General features: G+C 42.9%; 1 protein-coding gene across 1 annotated transcript in view; it reads right to left on the bottom strand.

The window, feature by feature from the left end:
* The window catches only part of gucy2g (guanylate cyclase 2g), a 46016-nt gene extending 27863 nt beyond the window's left edge, over nt 1–18153 (bottom strand). Inside the window, 11 exon segments of the mRNA XM_055647459.1 lie at nt 2100–2262; nt 2368–2621; nt 3198–3298; nt 4799–5007; nt 7022–7062; nt 7242–7386; nt 8168–8350; nt 9341–9665; nt 11170–11233; nt 16345–16693; nt 17869–18153. Coding sequence (XP_055503434.1) covers nt 2100–2262; nt 2368–2621; nt 3198–3298; nt 4799–5007; nt 7022–7062; nt 7242–7386; nt 8168–8350; nt 9341–9665; nt 11170–11233; nt 16345–16693; nt 17869–18153 — 2119 coding nt within the window.
* Nucleotides 18154–21570: the final 3417 nt, after the last annotated feature.

Here is a 21570-nt window from a genome sequence, read left to right on the forward strand (position 1 = left end):
CCAGTCATAGAGTCAAGCCTGAGGAAACAGGCCCTTCAGCCCAACTTGCCTATGCTGACCAACATGCCCCATCTACACTAGTCCCACCTGCCTGTGTTTTTTCCTCGTTTCCCTCTAAACCTATCCACTCCATGTACCTGTCTAAATCCTTCTTATACGCTGCGATAGTCCCAGCCTCAACTACCTCCTCTGGCAGCTCGATCCATACACCCACTGCCCTTTGTGTAACCAAGTTACCCCATGGGTTCCTATTAAATCTTCCCCCACCCCCTCGCCTGAACTATCTAGACATTGGATGCAAAAGGAAGAGAAGGTAAATAGTTTGTATTTTGTTAAATATAATAAATGATATTATTTTCATTAACAATGGTGTTACAAATTAAATTGGAGCATATGTGTTTTAAAATGAAATTATTTCTCATGTTTAAAAACTTGGATGTATTTCAGCTGCTTATATAAGTCTTTGATCATGGTTGGGAGTGAGTTGTCCAAAACCCACCAGGAGGTCTGTCCTCGAGTCCCACTCCTAACATCTAGTTGACCCTGTAGACGACACCACTTTGTGGGAGGGACACTGTGGCGAGATCTCAAGGCTGCTTGGAGCCACATACAAACTAAGAACTAAGAATTAAGAATAAGGGGTAGGCCATTTAGGACTTTAAGAATAAGGGGTAGGCTATTTAGGATTGAGTTGAGGAAAAGCTTTTTCATCCAGAGATTTGTGAATCTGTGGAATTCTTTGCCACAAGTGGCAGTGGAGACCAATTCACTGGATGTTTTCAAGAGAGTTAGATTTACCTGTTAGGGCTAACGGAATCAAGGGGTATGGGGAAAAAGCAGGAACAGGGTACTGTTTGGTTGATCAGCCATGATCATATTGATTGGCAGTGCAGGCTCGATGGGCCGAATGGCCTACTCCAGCACCTATTTTCTATGTTTCTAACTCTGGATTCTCCGAGGACGAGAGCGAGCTTCCTTGGGAAAGTTATAGCTTCACTAAGGGTGGCACAATGGCACAGCGATAGAGTTGCTGCCTTACAGTGCCAGAGACCCGGGTTCGATCCTGACTACAGGTGCTGTCAGTACCAAGTTTGTACATTCTCCCTGGGACCGTGTGGGTTTTCTCTGGGTGCTCCGGTTTCCTCCCACACTACAAAGTCATACAGGTTTGTAGGTTAATTGGCTTCAGTAAAATTTAAATTGTCCCTAGTGTGTAGGATAGCGCTAGTGTCTGGGATGATTGCTAGTCGGCATGGACTCAATATGCCTGTTTCCGCACTGTGTCTCTAAAATAAAATAAACTTCAACAGATCTTTATACATCCTTTGGAATATCACACACAAGAGATACCGTACATTACACTTATCTATGTAAACGCTACAAATGAAATTTAAAAGCACTGAATTAAGTTGTTTGAAAAACGTGACTTCATTAACCTCGGAAGAATGAAGCCTTTATATTCTCAGGTCATCCAAGAGTCGATAACAGCCAGTGATATTGATTGGAGGTTAATCACTATTGCTTAGTGGACAATGGATCATCATTATTCTTTGGACAATGGTGGCTGACAAGTAAGACCCACAAAGAAGAAACAAGCCAAATGTAGATCGAGAAGTGGGCTAGAAATCGCACGGTGCCTGGAAAGGTGCAATAATTCAGGGGTGCACAAACTGCAAGTAAAACCAAGGAAACATTTGACCTTGTTTGGTTTTCCCTTCAATTTCCAACCTTCATTCTCCAATCAAAGTTTTTTTAAATGCAAGCCTGGCCTCCGCTGATGAAAATGTCTGATTGATGTTCCTCCTGCTGCTACTGCAAGCCTGTGTCCCAGACCTTTCATCAATGAGAGCACTGTGGAGACCACAGTGCCGTGGTGCGGTGGTAGAAACGTTTGAATATTGCATTAAAAACTTCTGATGTAAAATCTCTCGGTGTATGTGAAATCTCACAGTGTGAGGTTAAAATCCCACTGGGTTGAATTGCCATACATTTCAAGGTTGTGTTTTAAATATATTTCAAATACCATTTCAATCAAATTCTGTAATACTCTCTGCAAATGATCTGACCTTGAACAAGAATGACTATTTAAAAAAAAAAACTGTGTAAGAATTCATGAAGTAAACTCACCTGGTAAATGGCGACTGAGGTATAAATAGTTCTGTTATCCATTTTATCTTTAACACCATAATTCCGATGACTTGAAACATTACTTTTAGATCCGTTACCTCCACCGTCTCCTGTTGATAGGTTTTCATCGTGTTTCTGTGCATTAGTATGAAAACAAATAACTAAATTTGTGTAAAATTGTGTTTTGGTTTACTCTATAACACAAAGAGTAAGATGGTTCTGTTCACAACAGACCTGTACCTTGGTATCTTTTATAAAAACAATGTCTTCATAATTTATTTTCCACCATGTATCGTTATATCGGTTTAGGGATTTGTGCTTGTGTGACATCAGGAAACCAATGACAAGGGCCGCAGTAATAGCCATGATCACAATCACAACGATTAAAATCACAACATAGCTATCTGTAAAACAGAAGAACAAGTGTGTACAAGGCAAGACCAAATTGATGGGTGTTGCTAAGGATTTAGACCATAAGAAATAGGAGCAGAATTAGGCCATTCAGCCCATTGAGTCTACTCCACCTTTCAATCATGGCTGATCAATTTTTTCCCTCTCAACTCCATTCTCCTGTCTTCTCCATGTAATCTTTGACACACTTACTAATCAAGAACCTATCAATCTCCATTTTAAAAATACCCAATGTCTTGGCCTCCACAGCCTCTGTGCCAATGAATTCCACAGATTCACCACCCTCTGGCTAAATAATTCTCCATTCATATATCCTTTTAATCTGATGCTGTGCCCTCTGGTTTTAGAATCTCCCATCACTGGAAGCATTCTTTCCATGTCCACTCTATCTAGGCCTTTCATTGTCTGGTAGGTTGCAATGAGATCTCCCCTCATCCTTCTAAACTCCAGCGAGTACAGATTTGTGTGGCCAATGTTGGTTTAAATTTAAATCCTATTGACGTCAGTATCGTGACAGGGATAATATAGCCTCCCTCATGGGCAACTTTCCAAAGGAGGGGTTTCCATCCAAGGGATGGCATGTCACAATATCACACAATATCACAACACCGCACCCTGCATTCTGTCATTACAGGAGCTTGATTTGGGTAAATGCTTACCTAGTCCAACATGACAATCTTCATTGTAAAACCCACACTCAGGGAGGTCTTTAATCGGAGTTCCATCAGGCCACGCAATGTTTGGAAAATCTTCAGTGGGACTGAAAAATGAAACTACTGTCAGAGAAGGCATAGACAAACTCTGCACAAACTCCATTGGATGTCAGGAATAAACTCCTTATCACTGGAGCTGTGAGACAGTGAGTGTGTATATATATATATACATATATATATATAGAGTCATATAATGATAAAGAGTGGAAATAGGCCTGTCGGACCAACTTGCCCACACCAGCCAACATGTCCCAGCTACACTAGTCCCACCTGCCTGAGCTTGGTCCATATCTGGACTTGTCCTATCTATGTACCTCTCCAAATGTTTCTTAAACATTGAGATAGTCATATATATACATATATATCTATATTACTAAAAGTCTGATCTTGACCACTTCCTGTTCTGTATATTGATTTTAGAAAATACGCTGCCACGTACGGCTGTGATTTTTGGCCATCTTACTCAGTCCCCCTCCGTTGCACAGGACAAGAGGATTTTTCCAATCTATGAAAAATAAAAGAGTTATTAGTGTTTAAAAAATGTTGGGATTCTCTCTCCTGAAGGCCACGCCCCTTCCGGAGGGACTATAAAACCCAAAAGTGTTGAGTGCCTCAGTCAGTCTCTGCAAGATGGGGGGAGCAAGAGGGTCACGTCTCTCAGTCTGAGCTGTGAATAACACTGAACACATGTCTACTAAAATGTTTACAGATTGTTACTCACATTAACCCGGTCGACGCATTTAAACAGGTTCCCTTCACATTTCATGTTATATTTCACGTTATTCATCATTAAAGTTTTTAAAAAGCCAAATCGGCCTTTCAAAAAACTCACAGATTCTTCAGGCAGCTCCGAGTGACATCACAATACTCCCTCAAGGGGAGCGGGTCGCCACCCACTCCACCTCCCCAATGGTTTTAACTTCATAAACCACTGATTCTTCGCAAGGAGGGGGGAACCACACGGGAATTTTCTGGACCCCCCCCTTTGCCTCGCCCGCCTGCGCCCGCCCGTGGCCTTGCTCGGATCGCCGCCCGCCCAAGAGAGTGAAACCAGCGCATATTCGGAGCAGGTAGCTACATTTCTGCACTCAGGGAACCCAACCTTCACCCAGTTAAGTGTTTAAAAGGCAACACATCTGAGAGGAAGATATCACCCATTAAGATCACAGCATGCAAGAAAAATATATACATTCTGACTGAAAATCACTGCCTTTTAAAGATCATACTTTCCAGAAAGTGGAGGGTCTGAAGAAGGGTCCTGAATTAAAACATGACCTGTCCATTCCATCAACTGATGCTGCCTGACCCGCTGAGTACCTCTAATACTTTCTGTTTTGCTTGCACAAAAATTGTTTATCAAACATTCAGATTAATTTATTGAAACATATCGTGTCTTTCAAAGAGCAATATTATGGTGACCAGATGCAAATTTGATGAACATTTTTTATAAGCCTTGGATAGACATAATCTGGCTCTAGACATGAGGGAATAATATATGTTCACACAATATTCAACAAACCATTCATTAGCTGCAGAGCAGAACCTACCTGAGCGACTTGCTGTAACTGTCATATTCTAGAATAGGAACAAACTTTGTGCCATTTACATATTTTTGCATGTCATACACAGAATAATTCAAGGATCTTCTTCCAGAAAAATCAATATTCACCAAGCCAGTCAGACCTATACACATAAAGAAAGAGTTGAATTGGTACTCATCGCATTGATGGGCTTCTAGTCCTTTACGTAAAATTAACTAATCTCCCAGTGCAATGTTGATATCCTTAGTATTTATTGTTACAATAAATGCTATCGTCTTTGTTACTAGGATGACGAATGCTCAGTGATTCATTGTTCATTGGTCGTTGTGCATTCACTTACAATGACAAAACAGGAATCACCAATGGTGGATGTTTGCTGTAATTTAGAGATGCAGCACGGAAACAGGCCCTTCAGCCCATCATCTCCATGTTGACCATTGATCACCCATTAATGCTAGTTCTATGTTATCCCAATTTTGCATGCACTCCCCACACAATCAGGGCAATTTACAGAGGCCTACAAAACCCGCACATCTTTGGGATGTGGGAGGTAATCGGAGCACCCGGGGGTCACAGAGCAAATCCCATGGGGGTCACAGAGCGAATGTACAAATGGCAGACAGACAGCACCTGTGGTCAGGATCGAGCCCGGGCCTCTGGCACTGTGAGGCAGTGGCTCTACCAGCTGCACCACTATGCTGCCCCAATGCAGCGAGGGAATCTACCAGGGTTTCAGGAAGCTACTCATCTGGGCAATACAGATTGTGCAGCTGGGTTTCTGGGGAAATGGGTGACAGAGAATCTGGCATCTGGGAAATTAATCCACTGGGACATTAAATTTGGCATCTGGATAACAAGGGACTGGACATCAGGGACAATGGACATCTGGGAAACAGTATCAAGGAAACAGGTACCTGGGAAACTGGGCGCCTGGGGAAGTCAGCCGTCTGGGAAGACCAGGAATCTGGGAATCTCTTTAACCAACTTACATAGCAACATAGATGCATAGAAAATAGATGCAGGAGTAGGCCATTCAGACCTTCAAGCCAGCACCGCCATTCAATATGATCAAGGCTGATTATCTAAAATCAGTACCCCGTTCCTGCTTTTTCCCCATATTCATTGATTCCGGAAGCCCTAAGAGCTAAATCTCTCCCTCTTTTGAATACATCCAGTGAGTTGGCCTCCACTGCCTTCTGTGGCAGAGAATTCCACAGATTCACAACTCTCTAGGTGAAAAGGTTTTTCCTCATCTCTGTCCTAAATGGCCTACCCCTTATTCTTAAATGATGACCCCTGGTTCTGGACTCCCCCAACATCGGGAACGTTTTTCCTGCATCTTGATTCATGGATTGAGAAATAAACAACACAGGGACACAGAAGGAAGCTCAACTAGCTTTGGTGAATTTTATACCAAATTACATAAGTGAAGGGAAATAAAGGAAAGAAAGATTAGTTTAAGAAAGAGAAAATAAAGAAATAGATTGTGTGAATAATGTCAGTTTTCTGGTAAACCCTTATATCAAAGAAAAAGGTCCAACCCATTTGTGGGAAGGAAAAAATGGAACATTAATACAAGAAATGTGTTTTTTGTTTATCTTACATTTCTAATTGGAGCACAACTTTAGCTGACAACATAATAACATGTTTTATTTAATTTCAGCCAGGCCATGGGCTACTCAGAGTTGGAATATCTTACCTTGAAAGGAAAATAACCCGAGTCCTCTGGCCCAGATTGAATTCAGTGCCTGTGGTAAACTGGGCTTCATGCTGTGATTGAAAGATACAGCATGGAAGCAGGCCCTTCGGCCCACCAAGTCAATGCCACCATCGATCACCCATTCATGCTAGTTCTATGCTATCCCACTTTCTCATCCGCTCTCCACATAGTTGGTACCAATTTACAGAAGTCAATTAAATTGCAAACCCATGCATCTTTGGGATGTGGGAGGAAACTGGAGCATCCAGAGAAAATCCACATGGTCATAGGCAAAATGTGGAAGCTGAAGGTCAGGATCAAACCCGGGTCTCTGCTGCTGCGAGGCAGTGGCTCTACCAGCTGCATCACTGTGTCTCCTTTCCTTTAATGTACAGGAGTAGGAGAGTCAGTAAGTTCCATCATCGAACATGAAATTTGTCCTTGGCACTGATATTTCAATTCTCATAAAATATATTAAAGTTGCTCAATATCCCAATAAAAAATAATTTATCATCATTTTTTAAAATTACTTTTGGAGCCAATGTGAATTTATTTTGCTGGCCGTTTATGGCTGCATTAGTAGCAAGAGAAGGATATTCACCAACAGATGAGGGAAGTCAGGTATGGAGTTACTCCAGGAAGGTTACATGATGTATCTTGAAGTTACTGCTGAGAGAATGAATACAAACGGGAATTGCTGTGTGGGCAAATAAATTAAAAAGTCATGTGATATCACATTTTCTTACTTACCATAAAATTGCCGTTTACCGTAACCCTTCAAATTCTTAACAAAATCTCTTCCATTGCGTGGATCCATTCCTGCATCTAACATCTCTTGAACCCCCCAAGCATACAGCGTTACTGCATCATAAAGATAAGCTGAATCGGAGCTCATCTGTGTTAAAACAATATACATATGTGATAAAATACATTATTTCACATTCATCTGTTCTCTCATCTCTATTGAACAGTCTAGTTAATATGAGTGTTTATTACTAGCATTCTACTTTATCTATCATGAAGCAGAAGCAATTTTTCTCTCTTTATATGTTCGCCTAGTTATTACCAATGCGTTATTTATTTGTGGCACTCATGACAAAAATAATCATAGTTATAAACAAATAACCATCATCTACATGTGTTTAAGAAGGAACTGCAGATGCTGGAAAATTGAAGGTACACAAAAGGTACACCATCATCTGCAGTCTCTTGTTACATCATTTTGATGATGCACTTTCACAAGATCAGTGGAGTTGTTTTAATTTTTTTTTTAATTGCAGCAGTTGAAAATCTGCAAAAAGAAACAGCAGGTCGGTCAGCATCTGCGATGGGAGAAACAAAGTTTAAAGTCAATGACTGTTTTAAGTCAATTACCTTTCTTCCAGTAAAAGTTAGATGCAAAGAAAGTTGTCATAGGAAGAGGGAAGAAGACAACAAAGAGGAGAGTCTGGGATTAGAGATTAAAATGGATGATGGAGCCAATTAACAGAAAGTGGTAAAGACACAAATGCATAACAAAAGAAAGATCATTTCCCAATTAATTTAGTTTCTCCGTTCACAGATGCTCCCTGAACTGCTAAGTAGGTCCAGCATTCTCTGTGTTGTTTTAAATTCAGTTTTATTCCACTAAGGAGTGAAAATGTGCTGTAACAATGCAAGTAAAATTAAATATAAACCTCTGTCACTGAAGACAAATTGCTGTAAAAGGGAGGTCCTTTGGATCGCTGGTAGGCTTCTTGTAGAAAGGTGTTATATTCATATTGACTGTATGACTGCAGAGTAATGAGAAACACTGGCTCATATGCCGTGAAGGTCTCCTCATTCTTATCATCCGGCACATCTGATTTCCAAAAGTTATCCTATAGAGAAGGCAAGAGCATTGAACAGTTCTTAACATGTTTCTGGGTGTCATATGTGGAAATAAGCATTGACTAACCGCATTGCCGTAGTGAGGTTTTATTTGAAGCATTGCTTTAAATGTTCCAAAATTTGATTTTGACAATTTATTGTTAGATTGCAATTTAGCAAATTAGTTTAACATTCATTGTAGGAAATATGCTAGCGTTCAGGCAGGATGTCACAGTATATCAGAGTGCTGAGAAAAATTCAAGGTAATCATGCAATGTCGACATGCGGAAAGGAAAATCATGTTTGACCAATTTATCGATGTTCTTTGCAGAAATAAGCTGTGCTTTGGGCAAGGGACAACAGAAAAATACAAGCAACATATCATGTTTCTTCAATTGTACAAACAGTTTGTAAGAGTTTTCATAGATAAAAGAGTAACGCATCGCGTATCGCACTTGTAGAAAGTTAATCTTGGAAATTAGTAATGTAAGATGAAGAGATGCAGATAAAGTAAACAGGTATTTTGTATCAGCCTTTCCCATAGAGAAATAGAGAAACAGAAGGAACATCCAAGGCACAGCAGTAAACAGGGAATTGGATTGCAGAGATCAAGGAGGGGGGTTAGTGGATACTTTACATCTAGATTTTGGGAAGGTGTTGATAAGATTCTTATTTTGGAAAATAAAGTCTCATGGTGTAGGAGGTAACACATTGGTGGGATTGGATGACTGGCTGGCAAACAAGAACCAGGGAACATGACACTTTCTGGTTGGAAAAGCACAATACCACAGAGTTGCCTTCAGCCTTGCAAGATGTAGGTATGAAGGTATAACTGGTACGTTTTCTACACAAAAGATGATGGGAAAGTAGCTTAGCATAGAGATTAAACATGGAAACAGGCCCTTTAGCCCACCGAGGCTACGGTTGTGTGCAATGGTTCTAGTCAGACAAAAGTGACTGCTTGCCAACTGTAAAAAAAAACATTCTTAAAATGTACTTACCACATAACTGCTGAGTTCAAACAGCTGAATGATAAAAAACACAAATCTCCCATTCGTCATGCCTTGACGATATGCCTCCATCATTATGGACCTTGCCACCCCAGGAGCACAAATTAAGATAACAACTGAAAAATAAATGTGAAGTAGTATTATTGATTGAAAACATAAACATGTGTCGGATACATTATTGTAATACTTTAACCGACCATGGTACAGTGAGAAAAAAACCACAAAGTGGTGGACTGACTCAAGCAGGCCAGGTGGACATGGATAGGCAATGTTTTCCCCGTCCTCTTCCACCGATATCCCATCCCCTCCCCTCAGACTTTACATTTCACTCATCTCCTGTCCTTATTTAACACCCTTTTGTCTCATTTTCATCTTTAGCCCATCTGCCAATCAACACCCCCTTTCCACTCCCCTCCACTCATCAGTATCCACCTATCACTTGCTAGGCTTTATCTCGCTCCCATTCTTTCCAGTTTTCTCCCCACTACTATAATCAGTCTAAAACAGGGACCCGATCAGAAATGTCACTTATCCATGTCAGCCTGAGATGCTGACTGACATGCCGAGTTACTTTAGCACTTTGTCTTGTCTTGTAAACCAGCAACGGCAGCTCCTTGTATCGCTGCTGTTCAATTAGGTTATTTTATCATTATGTTTGTATTCCAAAATAGTTTTAGAAATCTTTAACCTTGTGTCATGGAAGAATTATAAGTCCTGACATGGGGAGGGAGGGCAGACAGTGCCGGATGAATGGCAAGGGGGAAAATATTGGGCAAAGGAAGTTGGTTAAATCAGAGCCTCTTGCCTTTCTGGTTGTCAAAGTTATCATGAAGCTTGTTAAAAATATTAAAATATATAGTAAAAAGAATCAACTATTTAAAATTATTTAACATTTTAAAATCTGAATTAAAGTTTTAAAATTTACCATTTTATGTGGGTTTAGTTTAGGGATGGAAACAGGCCCTTCGGCCCACCGGGTCTGCGGCGACCAGCAATCCCCGCACATTAACACCATCCTACAGCCACTGGGGACAATTTTCACACTCACCAAGCCAATTAACCTACAGACCTGTACGTCTTTGGAGTGTTGGAGGAAACCGAAGATCTTAGAGAAAACCCACGCAGGTCACGTGGAGTACGTACAAACTACATACAGACAAAACCCGTAGTCGGGATCGAACCCGGATCTCTGGCGCTGCTTTCGCTGTAAGGCAGCAACTCTACCGCTGCGACCCTGTGACCTCCCATGTTCTTAAGACAGCTCATGAAAATTGTGTTATAAAAATAATTGTGTCAATAGGGGAAAAAACGTCAGGTGCTAGGTCGTTTCATACTCAAAGTTATTTTTTCCCCACATGATTTTCAAATATAAAGATCTTCTCAAGTTTTCTTGTTGTTGCTGCAAGCTAAAAATACAAAAAGGCTGCCTGTTACATTGTTTAATGGAGTACCAAAGAACAAAATGCTGGAGGAACTCAATGGGTTAGGCAGCATCTGTGGAAGGGAATGGACAAATGACATTTTGGGTTAGGACCTTTCTCCATAATGATTGAATAATCTATTGATATCCCTGCATGTTCATGTGCTTGGATCTGGATGTAATACGCTGAAAAGCTCTATGTAGAGAAACACTCAGCACTATGATGGTGGTGGACATGCTGGTCGAGACGGAGATGCTTTTGGAGTCAGTGCATCTTCCTATGTGTTGATATTTTGGAGATCTCTCATGCTGGCTGGTAGAGTATTCTAATCCCTCGCTGTCTTGAAGAAAAATGAGTTAGAAAGTGCTAATGAAGTGTTGTGCGGAATGAAATAATTACCAGGTTGGTAGCTTCTGGTTGACATGCCTATGGGCGCTTGGATTAACTGGATGTGGTCCTCCATCTTTAAATCAATAAGGGGCAGTCTCACTTGGGCATCATTTGCGGGTCACGCAGGTGGCGCGCGAAGATTTTGTGAATCCCAAAATCCTGGGGTGCCGTGCACGGCCGCGCGTCACTGCCTATGCCATCACGCGCCATGTTGTGCGTCGTGACGTGTAAATTATGTCGCTCAAATGATGCCCAAGTGGGGCAGGCCCTATAGTGGTATTCTGGATCAATAGTGGTATTCTGAATGCCTCCTGAATTAGTTATCATATCTGTTTCACTACCCACCCCTGAAAATGAATTGGCCTTCCACATCTCCAACTCACTAAAACTGTCCCTCTCACTTACAACTATGTTCTCGAGTATTTGACTTATGCACACTGCAAAAAAGACTGACTATCTACCCTATCTATGCCTCTCATAATTCTATACTATTCTATCGGACCTGCCCTCAGCCTCTGATACGCCAAGAATATCTCCTCAAAGCTAATACACTCTAATCCAATCAACATCCTCTTTTGCATCCTCATTACAACCTCAACACCCTTCTTGTAATGCAGCGAGAACTGTACACAATAGTCCAAACATGGCCTAACCAAAGTTTTATGCAGCTGCACCATAACTTCCTGCCCTGACCAACAAAGGAAATATTGCCATATTATCTCATTACCTCAAGGGTCAAGTCAAGAATGTTTTATTGTCATGTGTCCCATAATGGAACAATTAAATTCTTACTTGCAGCAATACAACAGGTATGTAAACACAGTATACAGAAGATAGGATAAGAACCAACACGGGCTGAACCACGGGGCATACTCAGAATAAAAGGACGTACCCTTAGAAAGGAGATGAGGAGGAATTTCTTTAGTCAGAGGGTGGTGAATCTATGGAATTCATTGCCACAAATGGTTGTGGAGGCCATGTCATTTGATATTTTTAAGGCAGAGACTGACAGATACTTGATTGGTAAGGGTGTCAAGGATTATGGGGAGAAGGCAGGAGATTGGTATTGAGAGGGAAATATAGATCGGCCATGATTGAATGGCGGAGTAGACTCACTGTGCCACTCTAGAAAAGATGTACAACTTCAGCCATCTGTTCTCAGAAAATTAAAGCTCATCACTGTTACTTGACTTTCAATAATTAAAAAGACGACGGGGTAAATAAAATCTATTTATGCAGGTAGAAAGAATCCAGAACCAGGGTACAATCATTAAAGTGAGAACATCAAAAGGAATGAGGAAAAGGCAGGTAAATGACATTAAATTTTAAATTTGCACCAACTAATTGAATCCCACAAACCTATATTCTGAGAATCATATTCCTTTTAAATACCACACTATAAAACCTTTAAATAATATTCACGAGTAAATACCATTCACCGAGATTATGCTACAATTGCCATAGAATACATAGATCTCTGTCGCAAAGTATAATTTGAGGATTAGGCAAAATCATATTGCAATAATTAGAAACCATTGCTATTTCATTTTGTAAGTCACTATAACAATGATCACCACATGTGTTTATTATTCCCCATGTACTTGTATTGATTTTCTAAAGATATTGCAAAGTAAAAAGTGAACCCAGTTGCTCTCAAATTAATTAAGCTGGAAGAATTGCTGGTTTGATGGAGATGACCTTTGAGTTTAAAACAAAGCTGTTCTGGTTCAGCTGTGTGAATGTTAATGTAGGATTCTGTGCTGCAGCAGACAGGACTGAAGTTAGCTGTGGAGTGGAGCGTTTTAGTGGACTGACTTATTTATATCAGTGATAGTAGCCCGCGGCATGCAGCAAGAACAATGTACTTAATTATCACCTTTGTCAAGAAAGCAGGTACAGGAGTGAGGCGCTTGGCCCAGCAGGCTGGTCTATGCTGGCCTCAACTCCTTTCCTGTGCCAATTCCATAACCCGCAATTCCTCCATACTTCAATTATTTATTTATATACATATTAAGTACATCGAATGATCTGGTCTCCACCACCCTCAAGGCAGTGAATTGCAGAGATTGGAAAAACCTCCGAGAGAAGACATTTATAAGCTCTGCCTTCAATGAAAATATCGCAACATCTGCCCTGTCAAATCCCCTTAAGATCTCCCAAGTTCATATAACATAGACTCCATTCTTACAAACTCCAAGGAAAACAGACCCAAAATGTTTGGACTCTCTTGACAAGAAAGCTAAGAAATTAGGCTCAATCTCTATTAGACTGCCTCCATTCGAACTAGATCTTTTCCGACCAAAACTATGCACATTATTCCATGCCTGTCCTCACCACTACCCTATACAACTGTAACAAAGGCTCCAACCCCTTCACAATAAAATGCAATATGGCATATGCTTTCCTAACTCCACCTAGGACCTGGCTAGTAACCTTTTGTGAATCATGTACAAGAACATCTAGATCCCTCTGAACCTCATTCATTTGCAGTCTCTCTCCATTTAGATAATAATCTGACTTTTGATTCCTTTTACCAAAGTGTTTTCCCTAATGTTCGAATCCATTTGCCAAATTTTTGCTCAATTACTTTATCTATCTACATAATAGGGAGCAGCAGAAGAGATGCTTACTGTGCCAGAGACCTGGGTTCGATCCTGACTACGGGTGCTGTCTTTTTAGTTTAGTTTAGAGATACAGTGTGGAAACAGGCCTTTTCGGCACACCTGGTCCGCACCGACCAGCGATCCCAGCACATTAACACGATCCTACACACACGAGGGGCAATTTTTACATTCACCAAGCCAATTAACCTATAAACCTGTACGTCTTTGGAGTGTGGGAGGAAACCGAAGATCTCAGAGAAAAACCACGCAGGTCATGGGGAGGACGTACAAACTCCATTCAGACAGCACCCATAGTAGGGATCGAACCCGGGTCTCCGGCACTGCATTCGCTGTAAGACAGTAACTCTACCGCTGCGCCACCGTGATCTGTACGGAGTTTGTGCGTTCTCGCTGTGTTCTCCTACACTCCAAAGATGTACAGGTTTGTAGGCTAATTGGCTTGGTAAACTTGTAAATTGTCCCTAGTGTGTGCAAGGCATTGTTAGTGTACGGGGATTACTGATCGCAACGGACTCGGTGGGCCGAATGGCCTGTTTCTGTGCTGCATCTCTAAAACTAAAACTAAAAGAAAATAATCCCATTGCAGAATCACAATGTCCCCATAAAAAAACATGCCCATCCACCTATTTTTGTATAATTGGCAAACCACAAAACCTTCCATTTTGTTCCTTTCCTCCACATCATTAATGATAATAGTAACCAATTGAGAGATAAACAAAACAATCTTTGGGATGCTCCATTAGTTACATCTCTCCAGCTTGAAGACATATATTCCAACTCTCTGCTTTCCATGTGACAGCCAGTTTACAATTAATGCTAAAGCATTTCCTCCAACACCTTGGGCTCTGAGTTTATACATCAGCTTCAAACTGCAACTCTGACTATCATACTCTGATCGCCACTGCTACGGGATCTTTAACTACAATGTCTCTTATTAACTTCCACATTACTCATGACCAAATCAAAGTAGCCTATTCCTGCCTGTTCTGTAACATAGCAATCAAATAAATAATCCCTGGTGGACTCCATCAATTATTCTTCTATGATATCTTTAACAGTTAGGTTCATCCAATCATGTTCTCCAGAGATGCTGCCTGACCTGCTGAGTTTATCCAAAGCTTTAGGTCCTTTATTATTTCAATTGATATTGTCCTTTAATGCCTTGGAATTTAAGGGCCTGTCCCACTAACGTGACTTTTCAGCAATTGTCTTTGACCTTCAAGCTCGAGGGCACTCGCCTGCAAAACCTTGAGCTGGATCGGCCGTCAGCGATGAAACCGCGAGCCTGATCAACCGTCAGCGAGCACGCACGCGCACGCGCGCACACACACACACACACACACACACACACACACACACACACACACACACACACACACACACACACACACACACACACACACACACACACACACGTCACAAAGGCGGGGGGGGCCAGGGAAAGTAGGGGAGTGCTGTCTGAAATTCACACCCACGATGAACAGGAAGATAAATGACGGCTGGCACAGTTTACGGTAAGTCCTTTAGAGAGCGCGGGAGAGGGGGAGAGAGGGGGAGAGAGGGAAAGAGAGGGGGAAGAGAGGGGGAGGAGGGGGGAAGAGAGGGGGAAGAGAGGGGGGAAGAGAGGGGGAAGAGAGAGAGGGGGAAGAGAGGGGGAGGAGAGGGGGGGGAGAGAGGGGGGGGAGAAGAGGGGGGGGGGAGGGGGGGGGGGGAGGGGGGGAGGGGGGGGGAGAGGGGGGGAGAGGGGGAGGGGGGGGAGGGGGGGGGGGAGAGAGGGGGGGAGGGGGAGAGGGGGGGGGAGGGGGGGGAGAGGGGGAAGAGGGGGGGGGGAAGAGAGGGGGAAGAGGGGGGGGAGAGGGGGAAGAGAGGGGGAGAGGGGGAAGAGAGGGGGAAGAGAGAGGGAGAGGGGGAAGAGAGGGGGGGAGAGGGAGGAAGGGAAGAGGGGAAGAGAAGGGGGAGAGGGGGGGGGAGAAGGGGGGGGGAGACACTTTTAGAAGCCAGGGAACTTTTAATAAAGTTTAGCGGGCATTTAACATTACTGGTCGGTTTTCCTTGGTTCTGAAAACTCCAATGAGCCAATTAAAATGCCCGGTCAGTGAAGGAGATTGCCTATGGCTACCTCGACTGCCTACAACTACATAGCGACCCCACTCCACTGCACTACAAGTTCAAAAGAATCATACCGACCAATTTGTTATTCGCGGGAAATCTTTCAGCATGCTGAAACATTTTCCTCGACCAAATTGAGGTCACAAGTATGCGGGAACTTCCCTCGATCATGAAGGAGAGTTACAGCGACCTCCTACGACCTCCATGAACCACGTGCCGACCATGCTGTGAGTTTGAGTCAAGCGCAAACTCTTCTAAACTCGCAAATTAGGTCCCCACAGTGGTCCCTTTAGTACTATTTTCATTTTGAAGATAGTTAAGAAAAAAATCTTAGAAGGCAATTGTGCCTTAAATGTACATGGGAGGGGTTAGCTTTGATAGAATGATAACTGTAAAGCAGGCAGAAATGCAGGAAAACAATTTGCTTGTTTTTGCCATCAGTAACACTTACTTCTCGCTGAAACTGCAGCTTCCTTGAGTTTCACCTGGTGGAGGGCCATGTTGCCTGTGTCATATCTGATTTCAGCTATAATGGTGAAGTTTTCTTCCAGCTCTTCGGCAATGATTTGCCAGAGCTGGTCAGTCATGTCCCAGCTGGACTCCTCGGAAGACCCTCCAAACAAGGCAACGTTCTTCCAGCCAAAGAAACGCAAGGTTTTAGTGAGGACATTCCCCATATTCTGGAGTGAAGACAGCAGGTTGACATAGGTATCGTACACGTAGAAATCATCAAAGGCAAGGGCCTGACCAGCAAATCCAAAGATGGGGATATTCCACTGAGAGGCAAGGAGACCTGTAATCTAAACAGCAAAACATGGACCATGGATTTATCAAAATAAGAAGTGCAACGGAGATGGCGTTTTTTTTTTCCTACCACTGAGAACTCTCTTGTTTATTCTGTGTGACTACTTCATCTATTTATTTCCTGGTTATTAATTTATTCTTTCTCCATGACATTCACCTTAAGTGCTCCTTGCCCACATCAGTTTTTTTTTAATTTCACCTTTCTTTTTTTGCTTCTTCAGGTCAGGCGGGGGGGGAGTTCCGCCCGTCACGGGTACCATGTAATCCCGTGCTACCTGCTCCATGGTTGGATAGTCGGCGACTAAACCGTCTCCCTACCTGGTTTGCCAGGTGAAGAGGGGGCTGTGGACCCCCAGCAGGACCAAAAACAAGACCCGTCAAAGGGCGGATGAGCTCCTAGCGAGCCAACGGCCATCCACACTTCAGTAGAAGTTGCGATCTCTGTCGTACATAGCATTGTAAGGAACGATGATAAAGCACACACACCAAAATCCTGTACTTCCAGCAGCGGAAGTCTGCAGGAACTGGAGGACAGATGTGTGTGGTACATCCTTCATCGTTCCCATCGGAAACCAGCACCAATGCGTCGCGAATGTTTTCAACTATGATGAATGAATGAATGAATTTTTTGCTTCTCTAATTACTTTATCTTTTATGGTGACTAATTTTACTTCATATTCCATCTTTATTTTATTATCTTTGGAAATGATTTATTTTCTTTGCTTACTCGGTCTCCTCTCATTCGTGGGTGGGTCGTTTGTATCAGGAGCTCTTCTCTTTAAACTGCCCCCCTTTTCCATCCTTCATGGTATCAAATAATTAGCTATGCTAAGTAATAGACACTATTTCAGAAAGGTGTACCATTCACAATGCAAAATATGATGTTTTAATTTCAGCATTAACGTAACAAAAGCAACCAAAGGTAAATTGTAAAATTGGTACCAACCAGTTCTCCCAAAATAGAACCTTTTTATGAGACCCACTTACAATTTGATCCAAACATTAAAAATTGCAGGTCGCTCCATTTTCCTCCACAAAGATTAGATTTTGTTTCAGAAGATTTCTCCCTGACATAATAATTTTAGTTACGTTCATTTTTCAGGAGACACTATTTAGCAGACAATAATATATTAATGACTAAACACGAAATCCGGTATAAATAATCTCTTACCTCTGACACATCCGGGCAAGCTGGTCCAAAAAGAGCAGAAATATTGTACCTTTGAACCTGGTCTATGAACTCGCGAATGGATACTTTAGGATTGCAATCACTGTCGGCATACACAAAGTCCAACGTATGATTAGGTAGGATGTTGGGGTCTAAATTTATTTTGTCAATGGCGAGCTGGATGGCAGACCCTATTCTCAAGGCGCTGAAGGGGAAGGAGATGTTTCTGGGAAGCTGAAGTCCTAAGTAGAATTTCGAAGACTCAGTGCAGTGAACGGGACAAAGCATGCAGGAAAATAAAAAGACATAGCAAAGAGCAGCTGACACAACCTGTACATGCTGTCTACTGCAATGATACAAACCAGGATCTTTATGATGAAATTTAGATTGTTTTAGCATCATCTCCCAACCACTGAGTGAAGAAGCCAGTGTGGTCAGTTCCTCAAACAATGTTAGTACCACAGATCACATATATTTATAACCAATGCAGGAGGTGGATGTGTTAATTCCCGAGTGCCTATGGCAGGACAAGTACTTCTTTGTCACTAATTAGCAGAACTTCCTGACTGTCATGTCACAACTTTGATTTAAGTGTTAGGCTCAGGTTAAAACAAATCAGCTCCAGAAATTACACCTGGGTACAAGTTGTTTTTTTCCCGTCCTTATTCTGCTTCTCTGCTACTCTGATCATTCCTGTCAGTGAATTCAACCTGATAAGACTAGTTTTAGGTTCTTCCAGAGATCTCAACGATATAGTTTTAAAAAAATAATCAAGTAATTGGCATTGGATCAAGATAACACCAACATACTATGATATCACCTTGATCTCTGTCCCTTTGTATCTTATGGGCCTGTCCCACTTAGGCGACTTTTTAGGCAAGTGCAGGAGACTCTGCGCTCGCCACATGGTCGCTGATGGTCACTGGTGAGTCGCCTTCATTGTCGCGAGGAGTTCCCGCATTCTAGGAACTAGTCACGGCCTCAGTATGGTCACCCAAATTTTTCAACATTTTGAAATTTTTTCTGCAACCAAAAATTGGAGGTCATGGAGAAAATCGATAATCTTGCAGTCATAGGTTCAGTTGTAGTGGGGTTGCCATGTAGTTATGCGTAGTCGAGATAGTTGTAGGTACTTTTAGTTAATCGCCTTTGCTGACCGGTCATTTTAATTGGCTCATTGGGGGAAAAAAACGTAAGCAGGAGTTTTCAGAACCAAGGATAACCGACCGGTAATGTTGAATGTCCATCCAACTTCACAGCCGTGTATCTCTGGCTTATTAAAAGTTGTCTGGCTTCTTGAAAGTTGTCTCCCCCCCCCTTCTCCCCCCCGCTCTCCTGCCCCCTTCCTCCCCCTTCTCCCCCCCTTCCCCTTCTCCCCCCCCTTCTCCCCCCCCTCCCTCCCTTCTCATTATATGCCCTTCTCCCCCCCACCCCCTTAATCCCCCCCCTCCTCGAGGAAGGAATTCTCACCTCACACCCCCCCCTTCTCCCCCCTGCCCCCCATCTTCCCCCCCCCTCTTCTCACCCCCCTGGGTCTCTTCCCCCCCCCGGAGTCTCTCCCCCAGGGCTCTTTCTCCCCCCTTGTTCACCCCCTCTACCCCCCCCCCCCTATCGCACCCCCCTCTCCCCTACCCCTATCTATGTCAAATGTTTTAGTGCTCAGTAGCTGCAAAGGGGTGGAGGTGGTTATGGATTCCCAGTATCATGATGGGTCAATTCATGGAATTTTGGGGGAGGTGGTGTGTGGATTGGGGGATGAGCTCTAGGGGTAGTGAGTGGGGTGGGGTGGGGGTAGGGGTGGGTAGGGGAGGATGGGGGAGATGGTGGTGGGTAGGGGTGAGATGGTCTCCTGGTGGGGGTAGGGGGCAGAGTAGTGGAGGGGGTTGTAGGAGGGTGGGTGTAGAGGGGTGTAGGGGAGGGGGGGTGTGTAGTGTATGGTGGGGTAGGGGGGATGGTGGGAGTAGGGAGGGTATAGGGAGGGGTGTAGGAGAGAGGGTGTGGGGTGGGGGTAGGGGAGCAAGGGGTGTATGTGAGAGGAAGGGGTGTATGTAGGAGGGGGTGATGTGGGTCCCCACTCCCAGAACACAGTGCACAGCCCCCGCTCGCAGAACAGAGCTTGATTATGCTGCTGGCCGTGCCAAGGCAGTATGTAGTATAAATTTAGTCAATAGGAGGGAGGCTGGTTTGTGTGATGGTCTTTTACAATCATATATGTATGTTTCAGATAGCTGGTAAAGTTGATAATGATGTTACAATTACATACTGAGGAAGGAATTGCTCTGCTCACAACACAGCAGAGTAGCAATGCCACATGGCCATTGGCTGGTGACCATAATAGTTCTCACAGCACATGGGTGCCATCAAGAATACACCGGAGTCTTAGAAACAGGGCGGAGCCAGTGAACTCCTTTGTTCAAAGTATCTGATGAGTATGTTGTATATTGCAAACACGGTGCTATCCACATATCTAGCAAATGTTAGGCGAGTCCAGAAGCAGGGGCCACAGTGTTAGAATAAAGGGGAGGTCATTTAAGACAGAGGTGAGAAAAAACTTTTTCACCCGGAGAGTTGTGAATTTATGGAATTCCCTGCCACAGAGGGCAGTGGAGGCCAAGTCACTGGATGGATTTAAGAGAGAGTTAGATAGAGCTCTAGGGGCTAGTGGAGTCAAGGGATGTGCGGAGAAGGCAGGCAGGGGATAGTGATAGGGGACGATCAGTCATGATCACAATGTAATGGTGGTGCTGGCTCGAAGGGCCGAATGGTCTCCTCCTGCACCTATTGTTCTATGTTTTTCTATGTTTCTAAATGACATAAAAAATAACAGATGCAAAGTACCGGAGGGGTAAAATCGAAAGGCAACGATAATATCCACGATCAAGAGAACAATAGCTCTGTGATGCAAATTAGTCATAGTTATAAAGCATGGAAACAGGCCTCTCGGTCAAACATGTCCATGCTGTCCAATGCCTCATCTAAAGCCCGTGTCCCACGATGCAAGTTTACCCGAGAGCTCTCCCGAGTTAAAAAAAATCAACTTCATCACGAGTTTTTTACTCTTGGAAATTTTTCACACTGTTGAAAAAACTTCATGAGTTTCCACGTTTCCCGAGTACCTGCCGTTAGCATTACGAGCCGCTACGAGACATCCACAAGTTCCGACGTACCCACTACGTACATTCTACGTGGCTGATCAATACCGCATGGCCTGGCTATCTTTCACTGCTTGACTCGTGCTCGTGAGATTGATTTCAAGATGCTCAGATGATCTTCTAATGCGGTCATTGTTCCGAGTGTCAAATCCCTTCAGCTGTACCTGCAGCTGAAGCCATGGGTGGATTAGTAGACTTTGAAGAGGCATTGACACTTTGTTTTTATGTAGAGGGGTAAGAGAGGTAAGGTATGTGATTTGAGAGTAATGTATTGTCTGCGGGGGGAAAAAAAGTACGACTTACTCGATACCACTGCTAAAATGGCACCGTTAAATGCGCAAAGTTAAAAAAAAACGAATGAACTGCAAATTAAATGAAAAAATACAAATTATCTGGTGTTTTGTGCGTGGGAGCATGTTGTGTGAACATGCCAAACAAACAAACAAAGGACATTTATTATCACATACACCAATTGGTGTAGTGAAATTTGACTTGCCATTAGCAGCACACAAATAAAAATAAGACTCAACATTAAAGAACTTAACAATAAACA

Source organism: Leucoraja erinacea, chromosome 15, assembly GCF_028641065.1.
Source record: "Leucoraja erinacea ecotype New England chromosome 15, Leri_hhj_1, whole genome shotgun sequence".
NCBI classification, from domain to species: domain Eukaryota; kingdom Metazoa; phylum Chordata; class Chondrichthyes; order Rajiformes; family Rajidae; genus Leucoraja; species Leucoraja erinaceus.